We start from the raw sequence: 23,547 nt of genomic DNA, 5'->3' as shown, positions 1-23,547 counted from the left end.
GCTCAGTTGGATGAGGTAAAAATGTGCCAAAATTAAATGTGGTGATACTTGCACAACTCTGTGAATATACTAAAAACCATTGAATTGTACACTTTAAATAGGTGGATAGTAGGGTATGTGAATTATATCTCCATAAAGCTGTCACTAAACAAAACCAAACAAAACAAAACCACCAACAACCAACCTATATTCTTTGAATACACTACATCTCTAATTTGGCACTTATCATAAGTATTTTGTCTTGTGTGTTTTTCCCCAATCATAATCGGCCAGGCACAGTGGCTCGCCCCTGTAATCCTAGCACTTTGGGAGGCCGAGGTGGGTGGATCATTTGAGGTCAAGAATTCGAAATCAGCCTGGCCAACATGGTGAAACCCCATCCCTACTAAAAAAAAAAAAAAAAAAAAAAAAATTGCCAAGCATGCTGGTGGGTGCCTGTAATCCCAGCTACTTAGGAGGCTGAGGCAGGATAATAGTTTGAACCCTGGAGGTGGAATTGCAGTGGGCCGAGATCACGCCACTGCACTGTACCCTGGGCAACAGAGTGAGACTCCATTTCAAAGAAACAAAACCAAAACCAAAAAACTCGAAAACGTTACTTCATACCCCCCACATCATGATAATCTCTGAATTGTGGGGTTTCTTCAAGATTTATTTTCTTCACTATATTTTTCAAATTTTCCCCAGTGGCACATATTATTTTTATATTTGAAAGAACTACATTATAGAGAAATGAAAATATCATTTCACTAATGAAGTACTACTAAGTACTATTCAGCCATGGAAAAGAATGAGATTCTGTCATCTGCAACAACATGGATGGAACAGGAGGTCATTGTGATAAGTGAAATAAACCAGGCACAGAAAGACAAACTTAGCATGTTCCTACTTATTTGTGGGAGCTAAAAATTAAAACAATTGAACTCATGGAGATAGCAGACCAATGGCTACCAAAGGCTGGGAAGGATAGTTGTGGGGGGGTGGGGATTGGATTGCAAGTGGGGATGTTAACGGGTACAAAAAAATAGGAAGAATAAATAAGATCTAGTATTTGATAGCACAACAGGGTGACTATAGTCATTTAATTGTAAATTTAAAAATAAGTAGGCCGAGCGTGGTGGCTCATGCCTGTAATCCCAGCACTTTGGGAGGCCAAGGTGGGCAGATCATAAGGTCAGGAGATCAAGACCATCCTGGCCAAAATGGTGAAACCCTGTCTCTACTAAAAATACAAAACATAGCCTGACGTGGTGGCGGGCACCTGTAATCCCAGCTACTTGGGAGGCTGAGGCAGGAGAATCGCTTGACCCTGGGAGGTGGAGGTTGCAGTGAGCCCAGATTGTGCCACTGCACTCCAGCCTGGGTGACAGAGTGAGACTCTGTCTCAAAAACAAACAAACAAACAAACAAAAACTAAAAGAGTATAACTGGATTGTTTGTAACACAAAGATAAATGCTTGAGGTAATGGATATGCCATTTACTTTGGTGTGATTATTATACATTTTGTGCCTTTAACAAAATATCCCATATACCTCATAAATGTATATACCAGCTCTGTATCCACAAAGATTGAAAATTTAAGTAAATAAAAAACCATAAAATCATTAGCTCCTAAAGAGCATAGTCTTTTGTATCTTCCACATAGTAGGTTCTTAACAACTATTTATGGATATTATTGATAGCAGCACTAGGTTTGAATTCTATTATGGTTCTAAGTCTGTGAGTCTTTGGTAGCCTGTGCGAATTTGTGATTGGTAAAAGCTCAGAAAAAGCAAATGTTACCTTATGATTATAAACCTTAAAAGATGTAAAATGTATTTTCACTGAAAGAAAAAAGGTTTTAGTTTAAATGCCAATTTCAATGCCAGATATATCAGGGATATGATAAACTTTCATACTCATTTTCAAATGAATTCAGATATACCATCTGGGCTAGCTGACTTACCCTCCTCCTAGTTACTCCATGCAGTGGAACCTGCCTATATTAGCCCATTCTCATACTGCTATAAAGAGATACCTGAGACTGGGTAATTTATAACGGAAAGAGGTTTAATTGACTCACAGTTCCGCATGGCTGGGGAGGACTCAGGAACTTACAATCATGGCAGAAGGCGATGAAGAAGCAAGTGCCTTCTTCACAAGGCAGCAGGAGAAAGAGAACAAAGAGGGAGCTGCCAGACACTTTTAAGCCATCAGATCTTATGAGAACTCATTCACTCTCATGAGAACAGCATGGTGGAAACTGCTCCCATGATCTAATCACCTCCCACCAGGTCCCTTCCTCAACATGTGGGGATTGCAATTCAGATTATAATTGAAGATGAGATTTGGGTGGGGACATGGAGCCAGACGATGTCACTGCCCAAAGCCATGTATTGTATTAGTGTACCAGAGTCATTTTGTGAACTATTTGCTTTGCCATGTTTCTTTATGGAAACAGGGTCATCTTCTGCCCACATGTCTTTAGCCGTTTCCCATGCTTGCCTTCTTTATCTTTTCTTTGTATACTTTTCCCTCCCTCTGTTTTGGACGACAGGGTGGAGGTGAGGATCAGTGGTCTATACTCAGCAACTGCTTGTTTGTCAGGTCCAGCTTTGGTCTGTTTACATTCAGTCCCCTTGTTCGTGCCTTTCACAATGATTCTGCTGGATGACTATATCCACCTCATTTTAGATGAGGAAACTGAGGCACACCCTGTAAGTGGCAGAGTCTGGACAGGACTCTGTCTAGTTTGGTGTGCAGTTAGGAGCAGACCTGGCGCCAGGCTGTCTGGGCTTGAATCCAACCCTCCCTGTCCACCAGCTCTGTCCCCTGGTTTCCTCCTAGGAATGATAATAGTCCTATCTTACAGGGCTGGAATAAGGATTGAGTTAGTCAATTATTTGTAATGCACTTAGAACAGTGCCTGGCATAGCATAAGTGCCACATAAGTGTTTTCAAAGTAAATAAACTAAAGCCTGTCTGACTCCAAAGCTGGTAATGGTGGAATTTTAGGCCTGCTTTTTGTTCCATTCCCCTATTATAGCAGCAGAATTGGACAAAGATTAAACTCGGATTCTGGATGGGGAACAGAGATTTAGCGGCTGAGGCACCCAGGTGACCTCTGGCCACCGTCAGAAATCTCCTGTCAGCAGCCATTCTGAAGAGGGGAATCCATTAGCTTGAGGTCCCAGCGCCGGGCTCACATAGGTCAGAGCTCCCTGGTGGCCTACCAGGGGATACCCAGGCAACAATCTAAAAGGTAGTGTGTACCCCTCACCCGCAGTCGGGACCTGGCCTGCCTCTCCCAAGCTATCATTCCCGCCTGGTGCTCTCCTCACCAGCTCCAGTCTTGCTAGCCTGCTGCTGGCTCATCCATCTGGAATTCTTCCCCCAGACTGTTACACAGTTAAATCTCCCTCACTCCTGTCACCTCTTCAGGACATTTCCTTACAGACAGCTTCCTTCATCATCACTTGGGCTCTAGTGCAAAACAGAAGGCGTGCTCAAGTGGGAGTGGCCGAGGAGAGTTTAAAGGAAGGGTTAGAAAAAAGTGAGCCGGGTCGGGAGACCATAATGGGATGGGGAAGCCTTTACCATACCTAGGCCTGGGAGGTTTAGTGGGACAAAAGGAGATGGGGAACCTTCTGGAAACCCCCTACCCACCTGCAGGAAGGGACGAGATAAATAAATGCACGTCTCTCCTTAGCTCACTGACCATCTGCCTCCCTCCCATTAGTGGAACCGGGACTCACAGGTCAGCCTCCCAGCCAAAAGGGGGGAAGGCTATCGGAAATTACCCCGCGCTTTTTCTTCCCAAGTCATTATCTTCTCCTCTTCTATCTTAACAACACCCGCCACAATTATATTCTTTTGATTTACATGTTTATTGTCTGTCCCGGCCCTCAATTCCTTCTACAATGTAAATACCTCGAAGGCAAGGTAGGGTGTCTATGTTATGTGTGTGTGTGTTTCCGTCTCTGCGTCCCCAGCGCCTGGCCCAGTGCCTGACGCATAGTAGGTACACAGTGACTGTTGGTTGACTGCATCGACAGACTAGGACACAGATAGCTTCCCTGGAGAAGGAAAAGCTCATCGGGGTCGTTTTTCTTTTTCTTTTTACAAAAAGATCAGGTGGCTGTGTACTTCCCGGCGCCGGGCCAGGGGCTGCCCCGCCTTGCCCCAACCTCTGCGGCCAGGAGGGACTGCAGGTGCTGCGCGGCCCGCTAGTCCTCCCGCTCCGGTGCCGCAGCGCCGGCTCCCCCGGGTCCGGGTGCGCCCCGCTGGGCGCGCGTCTCCCATACGAGGCCAGACCCGTCAGCCCGCCCCTCGGCAGCCGGCCGGGCGCAGGGACGTGCGGGGCGGCCAGTGGAGTCCCTCTACCAGGCCGGGTGTGAGAGGGAGGGAGACACGCAGCGCTCACTCCGGGTTATTTTTAGTCGGTAGCTGTGCCCCCCCTCCCCGGGGGCGGAGCGGCCCGCCAAGGTGGGGAGGAGAAGAAGCTCCTGGCGTCTCCGCGCTCGCTCCCGCGGGGCACTCGCGGCGCGTTGGAGCCCGGGCGGCTCTGGGAACAGCTGCCGCGGCGTCCTCTAGCAGCTCGCGGCTCTCCCGGGACCTGCGCCGGCCGGGGGCGGGGAGAGGCGGGGAGGGGAGGCCGGCGGGCGGGAAGGGGCGGGGAGCGCGCTCCTGCGGCGGCGGCGGCGGCGGCCGTCCTCATCCCGGCGCTCGAGCGGACGCGGGGCTGCGCAAATGGCTTGTCCCGCTCTCGGTCTGGAAGCTCTTCAGCCCCTGCAGCCCGAGCCGCCCCCCGAGCCCGCCTTCTCCGAGGCGCAGAAGTGGATCGAGGTAGGTGCGGGTGGCTGGCGGGCGGCCTTGCACTGGCGCCCTGAGCCACGGACCCGCGCACGCTCGGACCGCAGGTCCAGCCTCGCCTTCCCCCAACCCCCCCGCTTTCTTTTGCCGGCTGCTCCAGGTCACCCCTTGGGCCTCGGCGAGCCGCGAAACCCTAGCGCTTTGGCACGGGAATCCCGGGCCAGGGTGGGCGTGAAAGGGGACACTGCAGTCTAGCTGCGCGTGAGGGCAGGAAGGGATCCCCTGCGCCTCCATCCTTCCTGCCCGCTGGCCTCGCAAATCTCAGCTCGCGCCGCTTCCAGGCGCTGCCAAGGGAAGCGCAGTGCTAGCAAAGCGTTGCAAAGGCGCAGGAAGCGCGAGTCCCCAGAGACTTCACCGGTGCTCGCATTTCGGGGTATCTTGCTTCTGGTCCCACATTTCGCCCCTTGCCCTCCTACCCGCACCTTTCCGGAGCGGAGTTGGCGGTGTCTCCACGGAGGCGCATACCCACTGGAGCCTCTTGCTGTATTCCTGGCACCGGGTCAGGTGTGAGGCTGGCACAGTGCGCAGGGCCGGGGTAGCCTGCAAGACCCACCTGCGAGCACGCATCCGCATAGACGCTGCCCAGCCTTTGGCGACACCCGCTCCTCTCCATCCCAGGGTCGGCAGGGTCGGTTCCGAAGTACGGGGTACCCGGTCTGGTTGGCATATTTCACTTCTTAAATGACTCGTTGGCAGGCCAGAGAAATCACTGGAGCTCTCGGCTCAGTCCAGGAAGCGCTCGCTGGGTGATCCTGATTCACGATATCTATCAGTAGATGCAGCTTGGTAGCCCCAAGCTCCCGAAATGACCTGTCTGCGGGGTTCAGGACGCTTGAAGGGCATGAAGGGGAAAGGTGACCCCCCTATGATTAGTGCAGGGAGCCTCTGCTTCGATGGGTGGCCTTTCTGGAGGCTTAGTGGAAGGTATGAATTTGGCCTTGTTTCCCTCAGTGACAAGCAGCCCTCTTTGCCTGGTAATTCAGAGGAGGAAGTGTACCGCTAAATCATGACCCAGCAGTGTTGAAGCTTCCAGAATTCCGCCTGTCACTTAGTGACTCCCTACTCCGTTCAGCATCGTGGTTCTCAAGAAGCTGCTAGAGTAACAGAGCTCCAAGTACAGATTTAAGCCTGCTGAGCTTCCTGCAGAAACCACCCTCACTTAATGTTGCTCTCCTGCTCCAGCCAGAGAGCTGTACCCTACAGGGTTAACCTGCTTCCCGCAAGCAAGAGTGCTACTTAAGAGTTTAGAAACATCTATTTGAAAATAGGGCTCAAGAAACAAAACAATGAACATGAGGGTTGTCTTGCTGAAAGCCCCAGGCATGTCTCATAATTTCATAGCTCACCATCAGATGAGAAAAAGACCTTGGCTTTTTTATTTTTGATATGTGGCTGGAACGGTTTGGCGTGTGACAGGTGCCTCTCTCTGTGTTGCATATTTAGGCTCCCAGGATACACAGGAAGCATTTGTAGTTACTGGCTTGGTGCAGAGTTGGATAACTATTTTTCAGGTTCTTGAACTTTAAAATTCTCAGGAGAGATTTCGAGTGTGGGTAGGGGTAAGGGGAGGATCTAGAAGGAGAACAGTCTTACTATTCTTGAAGGCAAGTGATTTATTCTCAATTTCCTTAACTGTGAGTATCGTTGACATATTCTCTTTTAAAAAAATGTATTGTGGTATAAGTTACACACGTAAAGGTGCACACATCTGAAGTTTACACCTCCATGAATTTTGACATATGTATATTACTATAGCCCCCACCTAAATCAAGATACAAAATGTCTCCTTTGGCCCAGATTACAGTTTGCTTTTAAGAGGTAGTATATTTCAGGCTATTATGCAGTGCAGAGTATTAGCTTTAATATCACGTTTAAGAAAAGGAAGAAGAGATTCCTTAAGAAAGTAGAGCCTCATTAAGCCCTATAGACAGTTTGGCATTGTTCTTGATGCTTTACCATTCATACCAATTTAAGAATGTTAAAACCGTAATGGGGCATGCGTGGCTTTAGGACCAGGCATCCCAGGCGAGCTGCATGTGCATTATTGAAGCGGCCTATCTCCTTTCAATTGTTGGGTTCAGTTTCAGGGAAAGGAGAGCTTCCCCCTCCCAGGCTATATAAAAAGGTAATTGCTCCAGGGGAAAGATAGAGACCTCCCCCTTCCTTCCCAGAGGTTCTTCTTGAAATGTAAATGCTGTGTCTGCAAACCAGGGGAACCCAGGAGTTGTAACAGATGGTTTTGCATGCAGTTGCCTTGTGAACAAAGATTCCTCAGCTAATATAGCAATAATGTAGTACTTAGGGCCAGCGAATTCCCGGGGGGGGGGGGGGGGGGGGGGGGGGGGGGGGGGGGATTGTTATCTCGAGACAGTTGCAGCTCCTCTAGGGGCCCCATTGTCTCTGGCAACATCTTCATTGGTAGGGCTTTGTTTTTACTTTTATTCAGTTGGTGATTAAATTTCCCATAGGTTTTTTTTTTTTTCTTTCTTCTTTTTGAGTAGTCGGGAATTTCACCCTTTCATAAAAATGTTCCTTTGGGTGGAGCAAGTTAATAAACAAACTTTGCTGCTTGTCTCGCCTCGGTTCTCGGTCTTCCTTGAGTCATGGATTGGCAAGAAAACATTCATTCTTAATAAAGGCTCAGGGAACCAGCTCCAGGACGTAACTTGTTAGTGAGGAATTTCTCGGCCTGCAGCCTTGGCTATTTGAGGACCATGTTACTGGGCAGGAAATGTGGCCTGGGAACCATTCCCCCACCTCAGCCCCCCTCCCCTCACTCCTTCCTTAGCTGGCAAAGGTGAAAGCTCTAATGGAGCTCTAGATGGTCACAGACCATGTGGGGACAGCCCTGTAACACTCCTAGTGACTTTTTATAGCTGTAGGAACAGGCTGCACATCTTACTGTGTGTTTGGGAAGACTCCTAGAGGAGACAGCAAACTTGAAGTAGTAACTCTGGCTAGCAGCAGGCAGGGGAGTGACTAACTTCTTTCCATACTACTTTTCTAGAAGGCCTTAGTAACAACAAAATAACTAAGAGTTATTATTGAGAGCATCCATAAAACAGGATACTAATAACAGCTCCTATTTCATAGGAGTGCTGTCAGGATTAAATCAATTAATATATTTAAAATGCTTCAAACAGTGCCCAGTACATAGGAAGTGCTGTGTAAGTATGGTTAGTAGTAGTAGTACCATTATTATTACCACTGCTATTACTTTTACTACTACTATTATCATTATGCTCATTATTACTACTATTGCTATTGCTATTGTTTTTTCCGTTGTTAATAACAACTAAGGTTGATTTTGAAAGAAATGATTCAGAATACCAAATTTCCAGGGTAGAAAATATGATTTAATTGCCTACTGATTTCATCCTGTTATCTCACTCTGTTAACTCTGGATACCTGGAGTAGAAGTTAACTAGATGCTACATGTCACTCTAATTTGCACTAAAAGTGACTTGGGGATCAGAGAAAAACCTTTAATATCTACTCATAAAATGATCTTGGTAGTCCATCAAAGCTTAGAAAATTATTCCTCAATATTATGCTGAATATGTAAGTTTAATGTGTAATCTTTGTTACCAAACTCCTAGCAGAATGTTCAATGCCTCTCCTCTTGTAGATGATCTAATATTAAATCATTATACAAATAATGGGTCCAAATGTTCATCTAAATGCAGCAGAGTTTTATTCACTGAAGTTGTGTCAACTGCTAGGAATAAGAGTAATTCTTCCATTGATTTGCTTTCCCTCTTCCTCCCTTCTTTTATTCTTTCCTTCTTTTTTTCTGGTGGCATTTATTGAGTTACAAGAGTTTATTGGTAGGTTAGATGACTCTGATTTTCCTGATTCCCCACTTCTCTTGGCCTCACCACCCACAACAATATTTATCTGTTCTAATCTGTGGTTCTTCTTTTCAATGCCAAACACTTTCTGAAGAAACAGATGTCCTTCAGCTTGGTTTCGGTTATGATTTGGAACAGGTTCCCAGGCCTTTAGGGAGGGACTGGAAATTTCAACCCAACTCAGCCTTATTTCTCAACTTGAGAAGTTCCTGGACTCCTTTACCTTCAATCAGAGTGTGCCCATGGGGCTTGGTGATGAATACAATCTTATTGGTGACCTAATCCATACTTCACAAGAGTGAGAACTAGTGCTGGAAGGGATCAGTTTCTCATTTTGGTTCATTCCCTGCTGCCCACATAGAATTGTTTTCTTATTCAGCTGGGACCTAATTCTGAAGATTAAAAACACTGAGGGTATCATAGCTCTCCAAGACTGAAAGATGCTTGTGTTGTTTGGCAATAGGGAAAATTTATGAATAGCTTTTGAGATAATTTAGCATTTAATGGCCAGTAACATATGACATTTGTGATGTAATACCATAAGTTATACATGTAGTCATTCTAATTCTCCACCTCTGTAGGGACTAGACTCTTAACATCTTTTTCTCCCAACAGGTAGTTAACTTTGCAGATGGTCCTCCAGCTCTGCATAAATTGCCAAGGAAGAGGAAGAAAAAACTTTTCTGGCTGGATCAAGGAAGGAGTAGTGGTCTGAATAGATATGTAAATGAGAGCAGGCGGCATCTTTCTCACAATGACATTTAAATAGTCTAGCTTGTTTGTATACAAGAGCAGCTATGACACAATGCTGTCACATGGTAGGAAAACAGTGAGGTCCCACAGATTTGGGGAAAGGGGACGCGGAATGGGAGGTGGAGCTGGCACTTCTTGCCCCGGCATCTCCCTGGAAACCAGTTGCATCAGGCGAGCTCCAAAGGGCAGACTGAGCACTGGCTACCAAGAAAGGGAAGGCTGAGCATGTGTTCCCAGCCACTGGGTCTCTTGGCCTCCTGTTCTCCGCCGACGGATGACAATAGAGCCATGATGTAGACAGTTGGCCTTGATTCTGTGGGTGGCAGTCAGTGCTAGGTGGGACTAGGAAGCTCTAGGAGTACTAGAAATTGGCCTGGCAGCTTCTCTTTTTGCTTTAGACCATTCTGAAGCTTAAAAGCATCATAGTTGGAGGATAACATGATGATAAAAATTATGGCAATGATGCTGATGTTGCTGATGATAAAAGGTACTATTTATTGAGTGCTTATTATGTGCCTGCTAAAGTCTATGTACAGTTGGCCCCCCAAGTGGTGCAAAATACATTTTGTATTTTGGCCTTGATTTTCATGGTTCAGGACAGAATCAGTTAACACTGGTTGATTTTTGACCAAACTATTCTCACTGGAATTAGATTTTCCTTTTAAGCCCAGTTCACTGTTCTGAGATTTTAAAAAAGGCACAGTACAATTTTGTAATAGAGCACCTCATATATTCCTTAGGATGTGTGTGTGTTTACATTTGAGGCAGAAGAAAGGTATCAGATACGATCTTTTCTGAAGGAAGGGTAGGGTGGAAAAAAGGATGACTTCAGTGCTATTAAATGACGAAAGGAAGGGATAATAGAACTTTGGTTTTAAGTGATTGAGAAATATAAAAATAGCCTAAACTAGAGGGCTAAAGATAATATAGGGGAAAAATAGTTCTTAAAAAAATGATAGAATAATTTGAAAGACTTCTGCCTGGACATGAGATGTTACATTTCAAGGAGGAATGATGCAATGGAATTCAGTTCTACTGTGATAAAATTCCATGTTTGCAATATTGAAAACAACACTTCCAAAGAGACGCCCTCATACGTCTAACCCTGATGGGATGTGTATTAGTTTGTTTACACACTGCTATAAAGATACGACCTGAGACTGGGTAATTTATAAAGAAAGGAGGTTTAATTGACTTACAGTTCCATGTGGCTGGGGAGGCCTCAAGAAACTTATGATTGTCATGGAAGGCAAAGGGGAAGCAAGACAGGTCTTATATGGTGGCAGGAGAGGGACAGCAAGTGAAGACGGAACTGCCAAACGCTTTTAAAACCATTAACTTTCATGAGAACTCACTCACCATCATGAGAACAGCATGGGGGAAACCGCCCCCATGATCCAATTGCCTCACCCCTGACATGGGGGGATTACAACTGGAGATGAGATTTGGGTAGGGACACAGAGCCAAACCTTATCAGGATGGCTAGTGTATCTCAGGGAATTACCTTTGGCATCAGGAAAAGGACAGATGATGTAGTCATATAAGATGCACCTAAGAAATAACTTGGCTGACACCTTTTCCCACTGTCAGCAAAACTGTGCTCTATGCTGAGACCTTAAGAATAAAATATTGGTTAGGGTGGGAAAGCGCCATGTTTCCGCTGCCGTGCATTTTGCCTGTGAGAGTTACTCTTGTGTGGCTATTGGAGGCTGCAGCTTGGCCTCCTGGTCAGTGTAAGTTAGGGACTGCCCCACCCATTCATCCCTAGATAGCCCATTAGGAGGCCATGGAGGAATACACCTGCACTTGCTTTTAAAGTCAAGGTCAGCTGGGTGCGGTGGCTCCCGCTGAGGTTGAGGTGGGCAGATCACCAGGTCAGGAGATCGAGACCATTCTGGCTAACACAGTGAAACCCTGTCTCTACTAAAAAAAAAAAAAAAAAAAAAAAAAAAAAAAAGAAAAAAATCAGCTGGGCTTGGTGGTGGGCACCTGTAGTCCCAGCTACTCGAGAGGTTGAGGCAGGAGAATGGCGTGAACCTGGGAGGCTGAGCTTGTAGTGAGCCGAGATTATGCCACTGCACTCCAGCCTGGGCGACAGTGCAAGACTCCATCTCAAAAAAAAAAAAAAAAAAAAAAAAAAAAAAAAAAAAAAAAAAAAATCAAGGTCAAGAACAGAAGGACTTGTGGCTTTTTCATTTTCATGACCGAACAGTGTTAAAAAAAATTCCTCAGCCTTATTTTTTTTACCAAGTGTGTTCACCAAATGGGTCTGCAACAAGTGAGGAACTGAAATTATATTTATTGCGATCAGTACATCACTATCTTTTTCTCCCCTCAGAAGTGTTTAAAAAATATTTTGAACAATTATTTTAATTGAATATCTTACTACAATTGAAATTGAATGAAAGCTACAATAAGCTCAGTCAAATTGTTAAAATATGAAAATAATTATTTGGGAGGCTTGGCTATCACTCATTTGTAAGTTTGCTTCAGTATAAACAGCGACAAAAATAAGCATTAATATTTTAATGTATGAAAGTGTGGTTTCAAAAATTATTTCCTGAAAAGTGTTTACTGAGCTCCAACAATGTGCAGCATAGTGCTAGGCATAGTGTTAGTTAATGAACAAAATAAACATAGTTCCTGCCCTCATGAAATATACAATGTGGCGGGCGGTGGGGGAGGGACAGAGAGATTAAACAATACATATATAATTACAATTTGAAATACATACGATGAAGACAAAGAATGGGGCAGGGGGGCTTAAGAGAAAAGTACTCTTTAAAAAGACAAGGATTCTTAGTGAAAGTAAGATTTAAGCTAAGACCACTGAAGAATCCTAAGCAGGAGAATTTGATTGATGATGATTTATTGAGAAAAGGGCTTGCGTTGGATGCAAAGCATACTTTTATTATTATTGTGTATTGAAACAAGGTAGGGTAGAAGCACTCTTAAATTTCTCTAGGTCTGTTAAAGGTAGATGTGTGTTGGTGGTGGGGCAGGGGGTGAAGGTACCTGCCTTGGAAGTTCTTGAATATTCCTTGCAGGCCACTCAGAGTTTGCATGTAGATCCACTGTCCATTTTACATCTGAGGCACAGATAAGAACTCTTCTAAGAAAAATACAGAGAGGACTTTGGGATTTGTGTTTGAGCCTAGACTCTGGATTAAAATTCTTGGACAAAACAGAGGCTGTAGAGGCTGTACTCCACTCTTAGTAGGAACGGGCTGCGGGAAATCTGCTTGCTTTTCAGGGAGGGAAGGTAGCCATTTTGTGTGAGACTTTGGGTGGTGACCCACAGATGTTTTCTCATTTGGGAACTTTCCCCAGATTCTTCCAAATAAGGGGGCTTTATAAACTAATAAAGCCAGGTGCCCTTTGGGAACCTCATAAATTGTAAATCCTGGAGGTCTCTGACTGAGATTCCTTTCAACACTTGAACCCACCATTCTTAGACCCCCCTCCCCCATCTTCCCAGTCTAACATGGCTGCTAGAGAGTCGTGATCATATCACCTTTCCAGGAAGCTGGATGCAGGCAAGGCAAGTGAAGAGTGCATCCTTCCCATGTAAGGTGCCTTCCGGGAAATCCTTTCTGACATACCGGCTACTATTTTATTGCCCAGAACTTCAGGAACATGGCCCTTTCTGGGTGTAGGAGAGACTCTGGAGAAGGGTCTTTTACCCCAGGCAGGAGTAATGCTCAGATGATATTCTTGAGTTCTATTCTTCAGGAAAAAGGGGAGGATGGCTATTGGGATAGCCACACCGTGGAATGCCCCTTCTCCACTTCTCCAGGGACAAATCCTTTCAAGACAGAGCTTAAACATGACTGCCTCTGCAGCACGGTCCCTGATTCCTCTAAGCTCATTAATCCTTCCCTTCTCTGTGCACACCTGAGCCTCAGTTTTTGCCTTTTTTAGAAAAGTTGCCATATTTTATTATCACGAATGTGTGTGTGCGTGTGCGTGTGTGTGTGTGTGTGTGTGTGTAGGGGGGGATTTGCCTCCTTTGGTGAACCCCAGAACCCTGTGGCCAAGACTGGGTCTTAGTCATCACCCCGTTCCCTCCTTGTTTCAGCCAGGCTGTACCTCGCTAGGGCCCCACAGCCACATTTCCCCACTGCCTGAGCGCTTTCTCAGTGAGTCTGTGCCCAGCTACAGTTGCCTGATTGGCACTTGGACTCGGCTGTGGCAGAGAAAATAGACTCTGTTGCTGCCCTGACAGGAAGCAAAGTGTGTGCATGTGTGTGTGTGTGTGTGTGTGTGTGTGTGTGTGTTTGAGTGATTAAAAAAAGCAGTTTACCCAATAGTTGCCTGGAGACAGTCAGCGATTGGACACTCAGAGGGTGATTTCTCTGTTGGTCCTTGGGTGAAGATATTCTTTAGGGTGCTAAGCCTCCCTTCAAGTTGGACTGGCTCCTTGAACTTGGAGTTCCTGGCTGCAAGCCTGGAGAGCAGACATCTCTTTTCTTTAAGTAAACATGCCCCCAGCATTTGGCCCTGGGACTCTCACCTTCTCTTTCTTTCCCTAAGTCAAAGCAAACCTCTTTTTCACCTGTTATAGAAGTGTAGCTAATTCCCACTTCTTAGGATTAGGGAAAGATAGAGCACTTCCAGTGATAGTGAATCTAAAAAGAAATGGAAGAATTTTTATTATAGTGGTCACCTGTATGGGTTCTTATTAGGCAGGTATTTTTAAAGGAAAATAACCCAAAATGGCTGACTAGTAGCTGGTGTCAGTAAACGACCACGGCTGTGACTGTTAATTGTCATGACCCAGTGGGAGCACTGAGAAATAGCATCCCCTTCTCCTTTACATGGAAAAAGAAAAAAGTTGCCTGTGGAGCTGAATGTTGTCATCAGCCAACAGATGGGGTTGCCACCTGTTCCCTAAGGGACCATGCAAGATGTCATAAATAGGAGGGGCCAGTGGCCAGTAGAAGCCTGATTCATTATGCTGTTAGAGTTGACAGAGTGTGATAATAGTGATAAAAATGGCTAGTTCAGTGCCAAATAAAAATAACAGCAAACACACTTCTGGAACACTTACCACATACAAGTGGTAGTCTAGGTGCTTGCTTGAGTTCATGAGGTGGTACATTATATATAGAACAAACACCCAGCACAAAATGGGAGCACGGAAATGGTAACTGATATGCTTGGAGCCACACAGATCATCAGTGGCAGAGCTGGGATTTGAACCCAGGCAAACTGGTTCCAGAGCTTGGACTGGTGACGTCTGTGTCCCGCTGCCTTATCCTTAACAACTGCTCAGTATATATTTACTCATTGGAAAAAGTACCTTTGCGGACCCGTTAGAAGTAAAAGCGATTTGGGTCCCAAAAAGTATTTGGGACCCGTTAGAAGTAAAAGCGAAACTTCTAAAAAGATCATGATCCCAAGTAACTACCTAACCAAGCAGGTGACTTGCCTCTCTCCCTCTCTCTCTCCATTCCCTTAATGGTTCAAGATGCTGTTTATTGAGCATCTTCTATATACATAGCACTGTTAGTTGTGAGGAAACAATTTCTTCTGTATGGCTCCCAAGCACACTTTCTGAAACTGGAGCCCTTTCAATGTTTTTTAAAAGATAAATGTCAGGAGGGTGGTTAGGACTATGATGAAAAATCATTACAGGAGCCCAATGAACCATCGTCAGTGGGTGGAACCATTTTTATTCCCTTTCACTTCACATCCCCTCCCCCAACCTTTTTGTCCTTGATTGGGACCTGACGCCCCCACTGGATTCAAAGAGTCCTCGATGCTGAGATCCAGACTGGAATGATTATAAACAAGGGGAAGGAAAATGTGGATTTAGGGCGTCTCCCTGCCAGGCACTGTTAGGTTCTTTGCATATGGTATTCTGTTTGGTCTTTGTGTAACACAGATATCTGCTGCCCCCTGTCCCAGTTTGAGGTTCTCTACTGTGCCTGTTTCAATAAATTTCACTCATGTTAAGACTGGCAGGCCTGATCCCATGTAGCTCCTGAGTCCCCACATGGTACCCACATGATAGTCCTTCTTTTGGCCTCATCTGGCACCTCCCAACAGCAGCTCCACTCTTAGACCTCTCGCGTGGCACAGGTTCTGGTGTTCTGAACAAATACAGTTGGCTATTTTATAATGTGGGTTTCTGTAATGAGGATTATTACATATGCGATTGGGAAATAGGAGAAGCATGCTTGGAAAGGTGCAAGTTGCGATGGTTCGTGTGAGATTTTTATGAGCACTTGCGTATTTTGTACCACCAAATAGCAGTAGTTGAAAACAAAATAGGATAGTAGAAGTGAACACAACCAGCCAGGAGGTGAACACCCCTCTTCTTGCTCTAGACTCCATTTAGCTTTGTGTTGATTGAAAGGTCTGGTTTTCCCAGATCTTTCTGCATTTTCCTCTTATCTCCATAACACAGCAGCCTCGGTCTTTCCTCACACCCTTCCACCATGCACTCTGGCCCCTGCCTTTTTGTGAAATCCTCCGTTCTGTAATAGGAAATAGAAAACATCTTTTTATCTGTGCTGGTAATTTTTAGTGTTCTTGTTTTTGTTAGGGCTCTGGTTGCAAAGTTGAATGGGGTTTGGGCCTTTTACATGAACTCTGTATTTTCCATAAGCCCTGTTATTTTTAGTGTGTGATTTTGTAGGATACAAGGTTTTTGGCTGGCTGTCTTAGTTTGGGACATTATTCATACATTTACAGGAATATGGATACTGTTTTATGGTAGAAATACTTAGATATTAATATTTTGTGTGGATAGTATCTCTCACACACTCACCCACACAGATGCATAAAACAATACCTTAAAGATTCCCAGTGCTGGAGCCTGGGATCTCGGGTCATATGGAAAACTTTTTCTTTAGAAATTTCACATTTCCTTTCTGCTGTCAGAAGACCTTGGACAACATTTCCAGGAGAAGCTTCTCTTGCCTTTGGAGGAGGTAGTTGAATATTGTCCGTGTGTGTGTTTTTCTGATCCATTTTTCTTTGGGATTTTGTGCCTGGGTACTACATAAAGCAGCACTCTTTTCACCCAGGGAACCTACAGGAGTTACTTATTGTGAGTGAGAAACTCAAGTGAGTTGGAAATGAGGAAACTGAGACTTGAGGGTTGGCGATTTGTCTGCGGGTCAGTGACTTCTTGGCTGCAATTGTTCCTGTTCTCTGGAGCCCTGTCTACACTAGTATATGAGTATTGGCAGTTTGTCTCAGTTTGGGACATCATTCATTCATTCATCATATAGTTATTGAGCATGTCCTAGGGACTCAGTAGTATGAGAGACAAATGTGGGATTTCCATTCCATCTGGAAGGACATATGCTGAGCACAGAATCACGCGTGTGATGCATGTTCAGAAAGGGAAGAGCAAGTTGGTCTGGAACACGAAGAGGACTGGGATCTCCTTTGGTCTAAGGGGCAACAGGACAGCCTCTCTGAGGAAGTGCTATGTAAGCCGAGACCCCAAGGATGAGCAGGGGTTGGCCAGCAAAAATGAGAAAGAAATCACGTTCTAGGCCGACACTTAAGGCTGTGTGGAGACTCTAATGGAAGAGCTGAAGGAGACCAGTGAGGGAGGAGCTTTGGGAGTCGGTACAAGGGAGGTGCAGGATGAAGCTGGAGTGTCCTGCAGGAAAGCTGCATGGTCCTGGCACCGAAGATAGGAATCCTCTGTGCTGCTTGGCCCGGCCTGGGCCATGGCTGGCCTTGTCTGGGAGGACAGCAGTTGGATTTTCTCCAAACTCTTTCAAATTACTATAGTTCCTGACAAAAGAATAGAAACATAGCTAACATTTATGAGAGCTTATGGCCTGGCAAACTCTGTCCTAAGCACCTAACTTTTCAACCATCCTATGAGCTAGCTACAAACTCTATTACTACCATCAAATGTAGAAATGAGTGAATGGCTAAGGGTTATACAGTCATTAGATGGTAGAGCTGATCTTCAAACTCATGCAGTCTGGCTGCTTTACCTATACTCCTAACCACCATGCTATGGGGTATGATATGGTTTGGATTTATGTCCCTGCTCAAATCCATGTTGAATTGTAATCCTCAATGTTGGAGGAGGTGCCTGGTGGGAGGTGATTGGATCATGGGTGCAAATTTCCCACTTGCTGTTCTTGTGATAGTGAGGGCGCTCTCATGAGATCTGGTTGTTTAAAAGTATGTAGCACCTCCCCCTGCTCTCTCTTCCTCCTGCTCCTACCATGCAGGACATGCCTGCTTCCCCTTCTGCCATGATTGTAAGTTTCCTGTGTCTCCCCAGCCATGCTTCCTGTAGAGCCTGCAGGACTGTAAGCCAATTAAACCTTTTTTTGTTATAAATTACCCAGCCTCAGGTAGTTTTATATAGCAATGTGAGAATGGACTAATACAGGGTGCAAATTCTGGCTGTTGGCCAAGGGTGTCCGTGAGGGATATTGATGAGGGGGAACAGCAGTAAAGAGCTGGGGGCAGGAGGGTAGAGGTAGGGGATGCCTAAGGATGCTGGAGGCCAGTGTTGGCTTTAGACATGTTTTCTATATTTTAAAAGAAACTCCAAAAATAAGTCCTCTCACCTTGACAGTTGTTGCCATCTGGGAAGGACAGTGATTGTGTACAAAGAGGGCTCCAGGCATCTCCCAAACCTCACATTCTAATGTGTAGGGACTCTGGTTCCCAAGCAGCCTGATGAACCCTGGTATTGCTCTGACATGATAGGCCACTCATTTTTAACTGCCATCAAGAGTTGTAAGTAGTATAATATATTTAAAAATGTATTTCTTATTTGATTTTAAACTCTGTGTGTGTGTTTAATAATTTTTTCATTCAATTTTTGTTTTGTTTTAGTTAGCATTCTTATGGTTGCAAGCAACAGAAATCCAACCAAAACTGGCTCTAAAAAATAGACAGTTGATTGCTCATTGACGGTCTGGAGGTAGATCCCTACTTCAGATAAAGGCTGACTCAGCAGCTCAATGATATCAGTAAGGACCTGGATTTTCTCTGTCTTTCCACCGTGCTGTGCACTGTGTGGCTTTATGCTCTGGCTTTACATGGGGCCTCCACACCTGCCCTACCCCACTTCAGAAGGTCCAGGCTTTTCCACTGAGGGCTGGCTGGGAAAGAGTGACTCCAGTCCTCAAGTTCTCTTTACACCCTGGGCAGAGAAAGAGAAAGAGAACACATTCCTCATTCACGAACACCAGGGGAATAGATGAGTTGATTAGCCTAAGCCAATCAGACTTCACCTGGTCCATCCCTATCAAAGATGCTGGCTGCTACCCAACAGAGAAGCAGTGAATTCCCTAGAGGAAAATCTGGGTGCTTTTAGTAGAAGAATGGGTAAAGTGGATGCCAAAGAGGCTACCACCAATTGTTACTAACATTTTATTAAAAATTTGGTAATATACATGAACACACACAGATAATAAGGGAAGGAAGGAAATAATTAAAATGAACTATTCAGAACAGTGACTACTTCTTGGAGGGGAGTATGAGATTATAAGCTGGGAGTGGTTAAAAAGAGGCATTAATAGATTGTTTTATTCATATTTTTACAAGACTAGAACAGTGCTATTTTTAGAGATATCGCTGAATGTCAAGTGCCAAACCCACACCTAATTGGTTCTGTTAGGTGTAAAAATGCAATTGAACAAACTGGATTGATTTTTGAACTGTTGATTAAAAAATAAAAATGTTCATTCTGGGTACTTCAACTCTCTTTTCTTCTCAATATATATGAACTTTTACACTGAATTATTGTAGCTTTAAAAAGATGTTAGAAATGACAGTATCCAATACCAGTATCTGATTTGTTTTTTCCCATTTAATTTCATATTTCTCAGGTAAAGATATATATTTTTTGGAGCCTGAAGCCTAGAAATAGCAAAACCATGCAGTTGCTGTTCATCGGACACTCTGGGTCCGGGGGTGTGCAGCTCTGTGCCTGAGCAGTCCCCAGGCATGTGGGGCCTTTCTAAAAGTGGATACAGCGGCTGTTGCCCACTGATCCTCCGTGCTGAGTGACCCAGATTGGCACAGCGCAGCTGGGTTCTACCAGGGCGAGTACGGGAAAGAGGAGTAAAAATAAAAACTGGTTGGATGGCTTAGGTGGAGTCAGGATACTTGAAAGCTCACAGGTTACTTTGCTGATTCTTGGGCAGATTTTTCCTTTTTTCTTTTTTGAGGGGATAGTGATGATTCCAATAACAGTTTTCTAGGTTTCTTGGATTTGGCAAAATAGTTTCATACAGAACAGCAAAATGAAGTGAGGGGTGCTTTTTCTATATGTAGAAAATATGTTTTTTTTGAGATGAGAACGTTTTGCCCTTGACATGAGTTTCTTATTTACTCTATTCAACATTCAAGTCTTTAATAAACTTTTCCCCAAAGGTATCTCTTTTATGGAGTTACTTTCTGAATGAAGACATTTCTGTCTTTTTTTGTTAATAGAATGAAATGTACTTGCCATTATAGTTTCTATATAGTTTTCTATGTTATCTAAGAAAAATGAGTAACAGTGTTTAGGTATGGTGTCAAGGTATCCACCCAGAGTAGTCGTTCAGTCTCTGCCACTGTTTGGCATTTTGACATTTGTGTTTTTAAAGTATGGATTTGCTAATTTTTGAAGCTTTGGTCTGTACTATTAGAAATTTTGAGGTTTTATTTTTGGTGTTTGACCAAGAGATTTTTTTTTAATGCAAAAGCAGATTTTATGTAATGTTTTCCTCAGTTATGGATAGCTTTGATAAACTACATGAAATTTTTTCCCTCCTGAATGCTTTGTGGCTTTTAATGTAATCATCTCTCTGTGATCTGTAGACCAATAATGAAATCTCCAAATGGCCTTTGCGTTGCAATAGCAACTGAAAAGAATATTAAATATTTATACTTAAAATATATGGGACATGTGGATATAACTTCTTTTAAAGATAAAATATCCTTAAAATACCTTAGTGGTAGGAATATCCTAGTTAAGACACTTTTCTGGGAAAAAGAATTTTCTGGAGTGTTTACATCATGACACTAATTTGGAATAAGAGTTCTTCTAAGAAATTTCTTATGTTTTCATTCATTAAGTTATTTACAAAATCTATTAAGAGACTGCTAATAGCTATGGGTTTCCTTTTGGGGTGATGGAAATGTTCTGGAATTAGATAGTGGTGATAGTTGCCCATATGTAGTACTTAGTGAAAAACTAAAAAATGTTTAATTATAAAAGGGTGAATTTGATGGTATCTGAGTTATATCTTAACAAAAAATCTGCTAAGAGTTCTTAATGTTTTAAGCATGATTTTGAGCTCCCAAGATACGTAAACAAGCACATGAAATTAAGACTTCCAGATATATGTACAATAATGCAGCATAACAAACCACCCCCAAACCCAGTGGCAGATAGCAATGGTATATTTTATTTTTCTTGCTTATGGGTTGAAGGGGGTCAGCTTGAGCAGCTCTGCTTCAAGTTGTGGGTTGGCTGTACTTGGCTCAAGGCTGTGGGTTACGTTCAAGTCTGTTTCATGTGTCTCCTTTCTTCTTGGACCAGAGGCTACCTGGGAGATGCTCTCTTTATGGCAAATGAATGACAGGTGCACCAGAACCCAGCCAAAACCATGCAACAAATGGATTTAAAGTCTCCACTTGCATCACATCTACTCACATTCCACTGCAAAAGCAAGTGATGTGGCCAAGCCCACAGTCAGTGGGGCAGGGAAAGGCATTCCACTCACAGTGGGAGGGGAGGGGAGTGGATATTTTTCCAGCAATACTCTCATCTACCACAAAGTCTGTTCAGGGTTCCTTGGTGCTGCAAAGGAAGATGTGAACATTCTCCCTGGGTACTGGAATGTTTAAGAGATGGGCATTGGGTTCCTTGGTGTCTTGGTTTGTTTTCTGTTGCTATAACTAAATACCACAGGCTGGGTAATGTACAAAGAAAATAAACTTATTTCTTACAATTCTGGAGACTGGGAAGTCCAAGGTCAAGGGGCTGCATATAGTGAGGGGCGTTCTTGCTAGTGGAGACTGCAGAATCCCGAGGTGGTGCGGGGCATCACATGGCAAGAAGGGCTCACTAGAGACGGCCAAACTGGTTTTGGTAAGAGACCCACTCTCGTGATAACTAACCCACTCCCTTGGTAACCCATTAATCCAGTAATTCATGAATGAATTAATCCAATCATGAGGCCCGAATGCTCGTGACCAAATCACCTCCCAGAGGTTCTATTTTTCAACACTGCTGCACTGGGGACCAAGTTTTCAACACATGAATTTTGGGGTACACACTTAAGTCATAGCACTTGGGTTGAGTCTTGAAAAATTAGCAAGCATTGTCAGTTGCATGGGACAGTAAGGGTGAGGAGAGGTGACAGCAACGGCTAGACCTTGAAGGTAGCATGAGCAGAGGCATGGAGGTGTGTGGTAGCAGAGTGCACTTGGGAAGCAGCAGAGCTGGGACATAGCATTTGGAGAGTGCTGCTGGAAGAAGACACACTGGGTCACATCAGCAGAGGCCTTGTGTGCCATGCCTGAGGGTTTGGTACTGGAATTAAATGGGCTGGGCTCAGAGTCAGCCTGAATCACAAACTTGGCTCTGACATTTACTAATGCTGTGACTGTGGGGGAAGTTATTTGGCCTCTCTGTGCTTTACCTCTTAATCTGTGAAATGGTGAGGGTAGTTTTAGCTACCTTGTGAATTGTGATTAGGATTAAATAAATTAATATACTCAGTGCTTGATATAAAGTCAAGTGCTCAATAAGTTTTAGCTGCTGTTAGTATTTTTTAATGGAGTTTAGATTTTATTTGTAAGCAGTGGGGTATGACTTAAAAGTAAGAAAGGGATGTGATTATATTTTGGCAAGATGATGTTGGTGGTAGTGTAGGAGATGATTACGATGGCCAGCATGGAAGCAGGGAGGCCATAGGGTTGTTGCAATAATAGAGGTAAGAGATGATGATGGCAACATCAATGGGAATGAATGTGAGAGATGTTAAAGGCGTAGAAATGATGAGATTTAGTGACTGAGTGGATATGTGAGGCGAGAGAAACAGAGAAATCCAGGGAAAGGAGGAACAAAAGATTGTAGTAGGATTTGTTCTGTATTTAAGGATGGGAGATACTTGGACATATTAGAAGGCCTTGACGAAGGGGTAGAGAGGGAGCCATTGATTATATAACAATGAGAAGGAATGATGGATAAAACAAGTTCCCGAGACATTCAGAGAGGGAGTTGAGAGTAGATGTACATAGTAGAAGGGACACTTTAGATACTTGTCAAGAAAACTGTTAAAGTTTTTTGATGCTGATTTAGTTATTGGTGCATAATAAGTTATCTCAAAACACAGTAGCTTAAACCAATAAATATTTATTATTTTATAGTTTCTATGAGTCAGAAATTTGGGAATGATTAGTTAGCTGGTTCTGGCTCAGGTTTTTCTTGAGGTCGCAAACAAGATATTGGCTAGGGCAGGTGTCGTCTGAAGGCTTGACTGAAGCTGGAAGATGTGCTTCTAAGATGGCTTCCTCATGTACCTGTATGCAGGAGGCCTCAGTACTTTGCTGGCTGTTGGCAGGAGGTAGTAGTTCCTGTCATCTAGGCCTCCCTGTAAGGCTGCTTGTATGTCCTTATAACATGGCAGCTGATTTCCCCTAGAGTGAATGATTCAGGAGAGCGAAAAGGAGGGCATGGTAGGACCTGGCTTCAGACTTCACATGTCACCATATCTACCAACTTATCTGCCACTGTATCGGCCACCATAGCTTCCTAAGAAGTTAGTCACTAAGTACAGCCCACACCCAAGAGGAGAGGAATTAGGCTCCACCTTTTGAAAGGAGGAGTATCAAAGAATTTGTGGACATATTTTAAAACCATCGTAAGTGGCTATGCAGTTAATATGTAAGTTTAACTGTAACTGGTCATTTATCATGTTTCATATATAAGGGATTCAATATTAGATATTCTGATACTAAGTCATTTGTCTAGTCCAGTCTATTTAGATAAATGGTGAGGGTAAGATAGTCTATCTAGATATATTGTCCAAAATAGGTCTAGTATTTTATTTATTTATTTTTATTTTTATTTTTTTGAGACAGTTTCACTGTGTCACCCAG

The 23,547-nt window shown here is 44.1% G+C and overlaps 1 protein-coding gene across 16 annotated transcripts in view; it reads left to right on the top strand.

Annotated features, from left to right (window-relative positions):
- Positions 1–4,674: 4,674 nt before the first annotated feature.
- The window catches only part of LIMCH1 (LIM and calponin homology domains 1), a 344,225-nt gene continuing 325,352 nt past the window's right edge, over positions 4,675–23,547 (top strand). For 8 of the 16 annotated variants that reach the window (XM_050791205.1, XM_050791200.1, XM_050791201.1 and 5 more), the window contains exon 1: positions 4,679–4,825. In XM_050791205.1, coding sequence (XP_050647162.1) covers positions 4,730–4,825 — 96 coding nt within the window. In that variant the 5' untranslated portion in view covers positions 4,679–4,729. Of the gene's footprint in view, positions 4,826–23,547 lie in introns of all 16 variants that reach the window. The other 8 variants (XM_050791193.1, XM_050791192.1, XM_050791191.1 and 5 more) reach the window with 3 other exon arrangements.

Source organism: Macaca thibetana, chromosome 5 (genome assembly GCF_024542745.1).
Source record: "Macaca thibetana thibetana isolate TM-01 chromosome 5, ASM2454274v1, whole genome shotgun sequence".
In the NCBI taxonomy this organism is placed as follows: domain Eukaryota; kingdom Metazoa; phylum Chordata; class Mammalia; order Primates; family Cercopithecidae; genus Macaca; species Macaca thibetana.
Note: the sequence above shows the minus strand (reverse complement) of the source record. Positions and strands in the feature narration are given on the sequence as shown.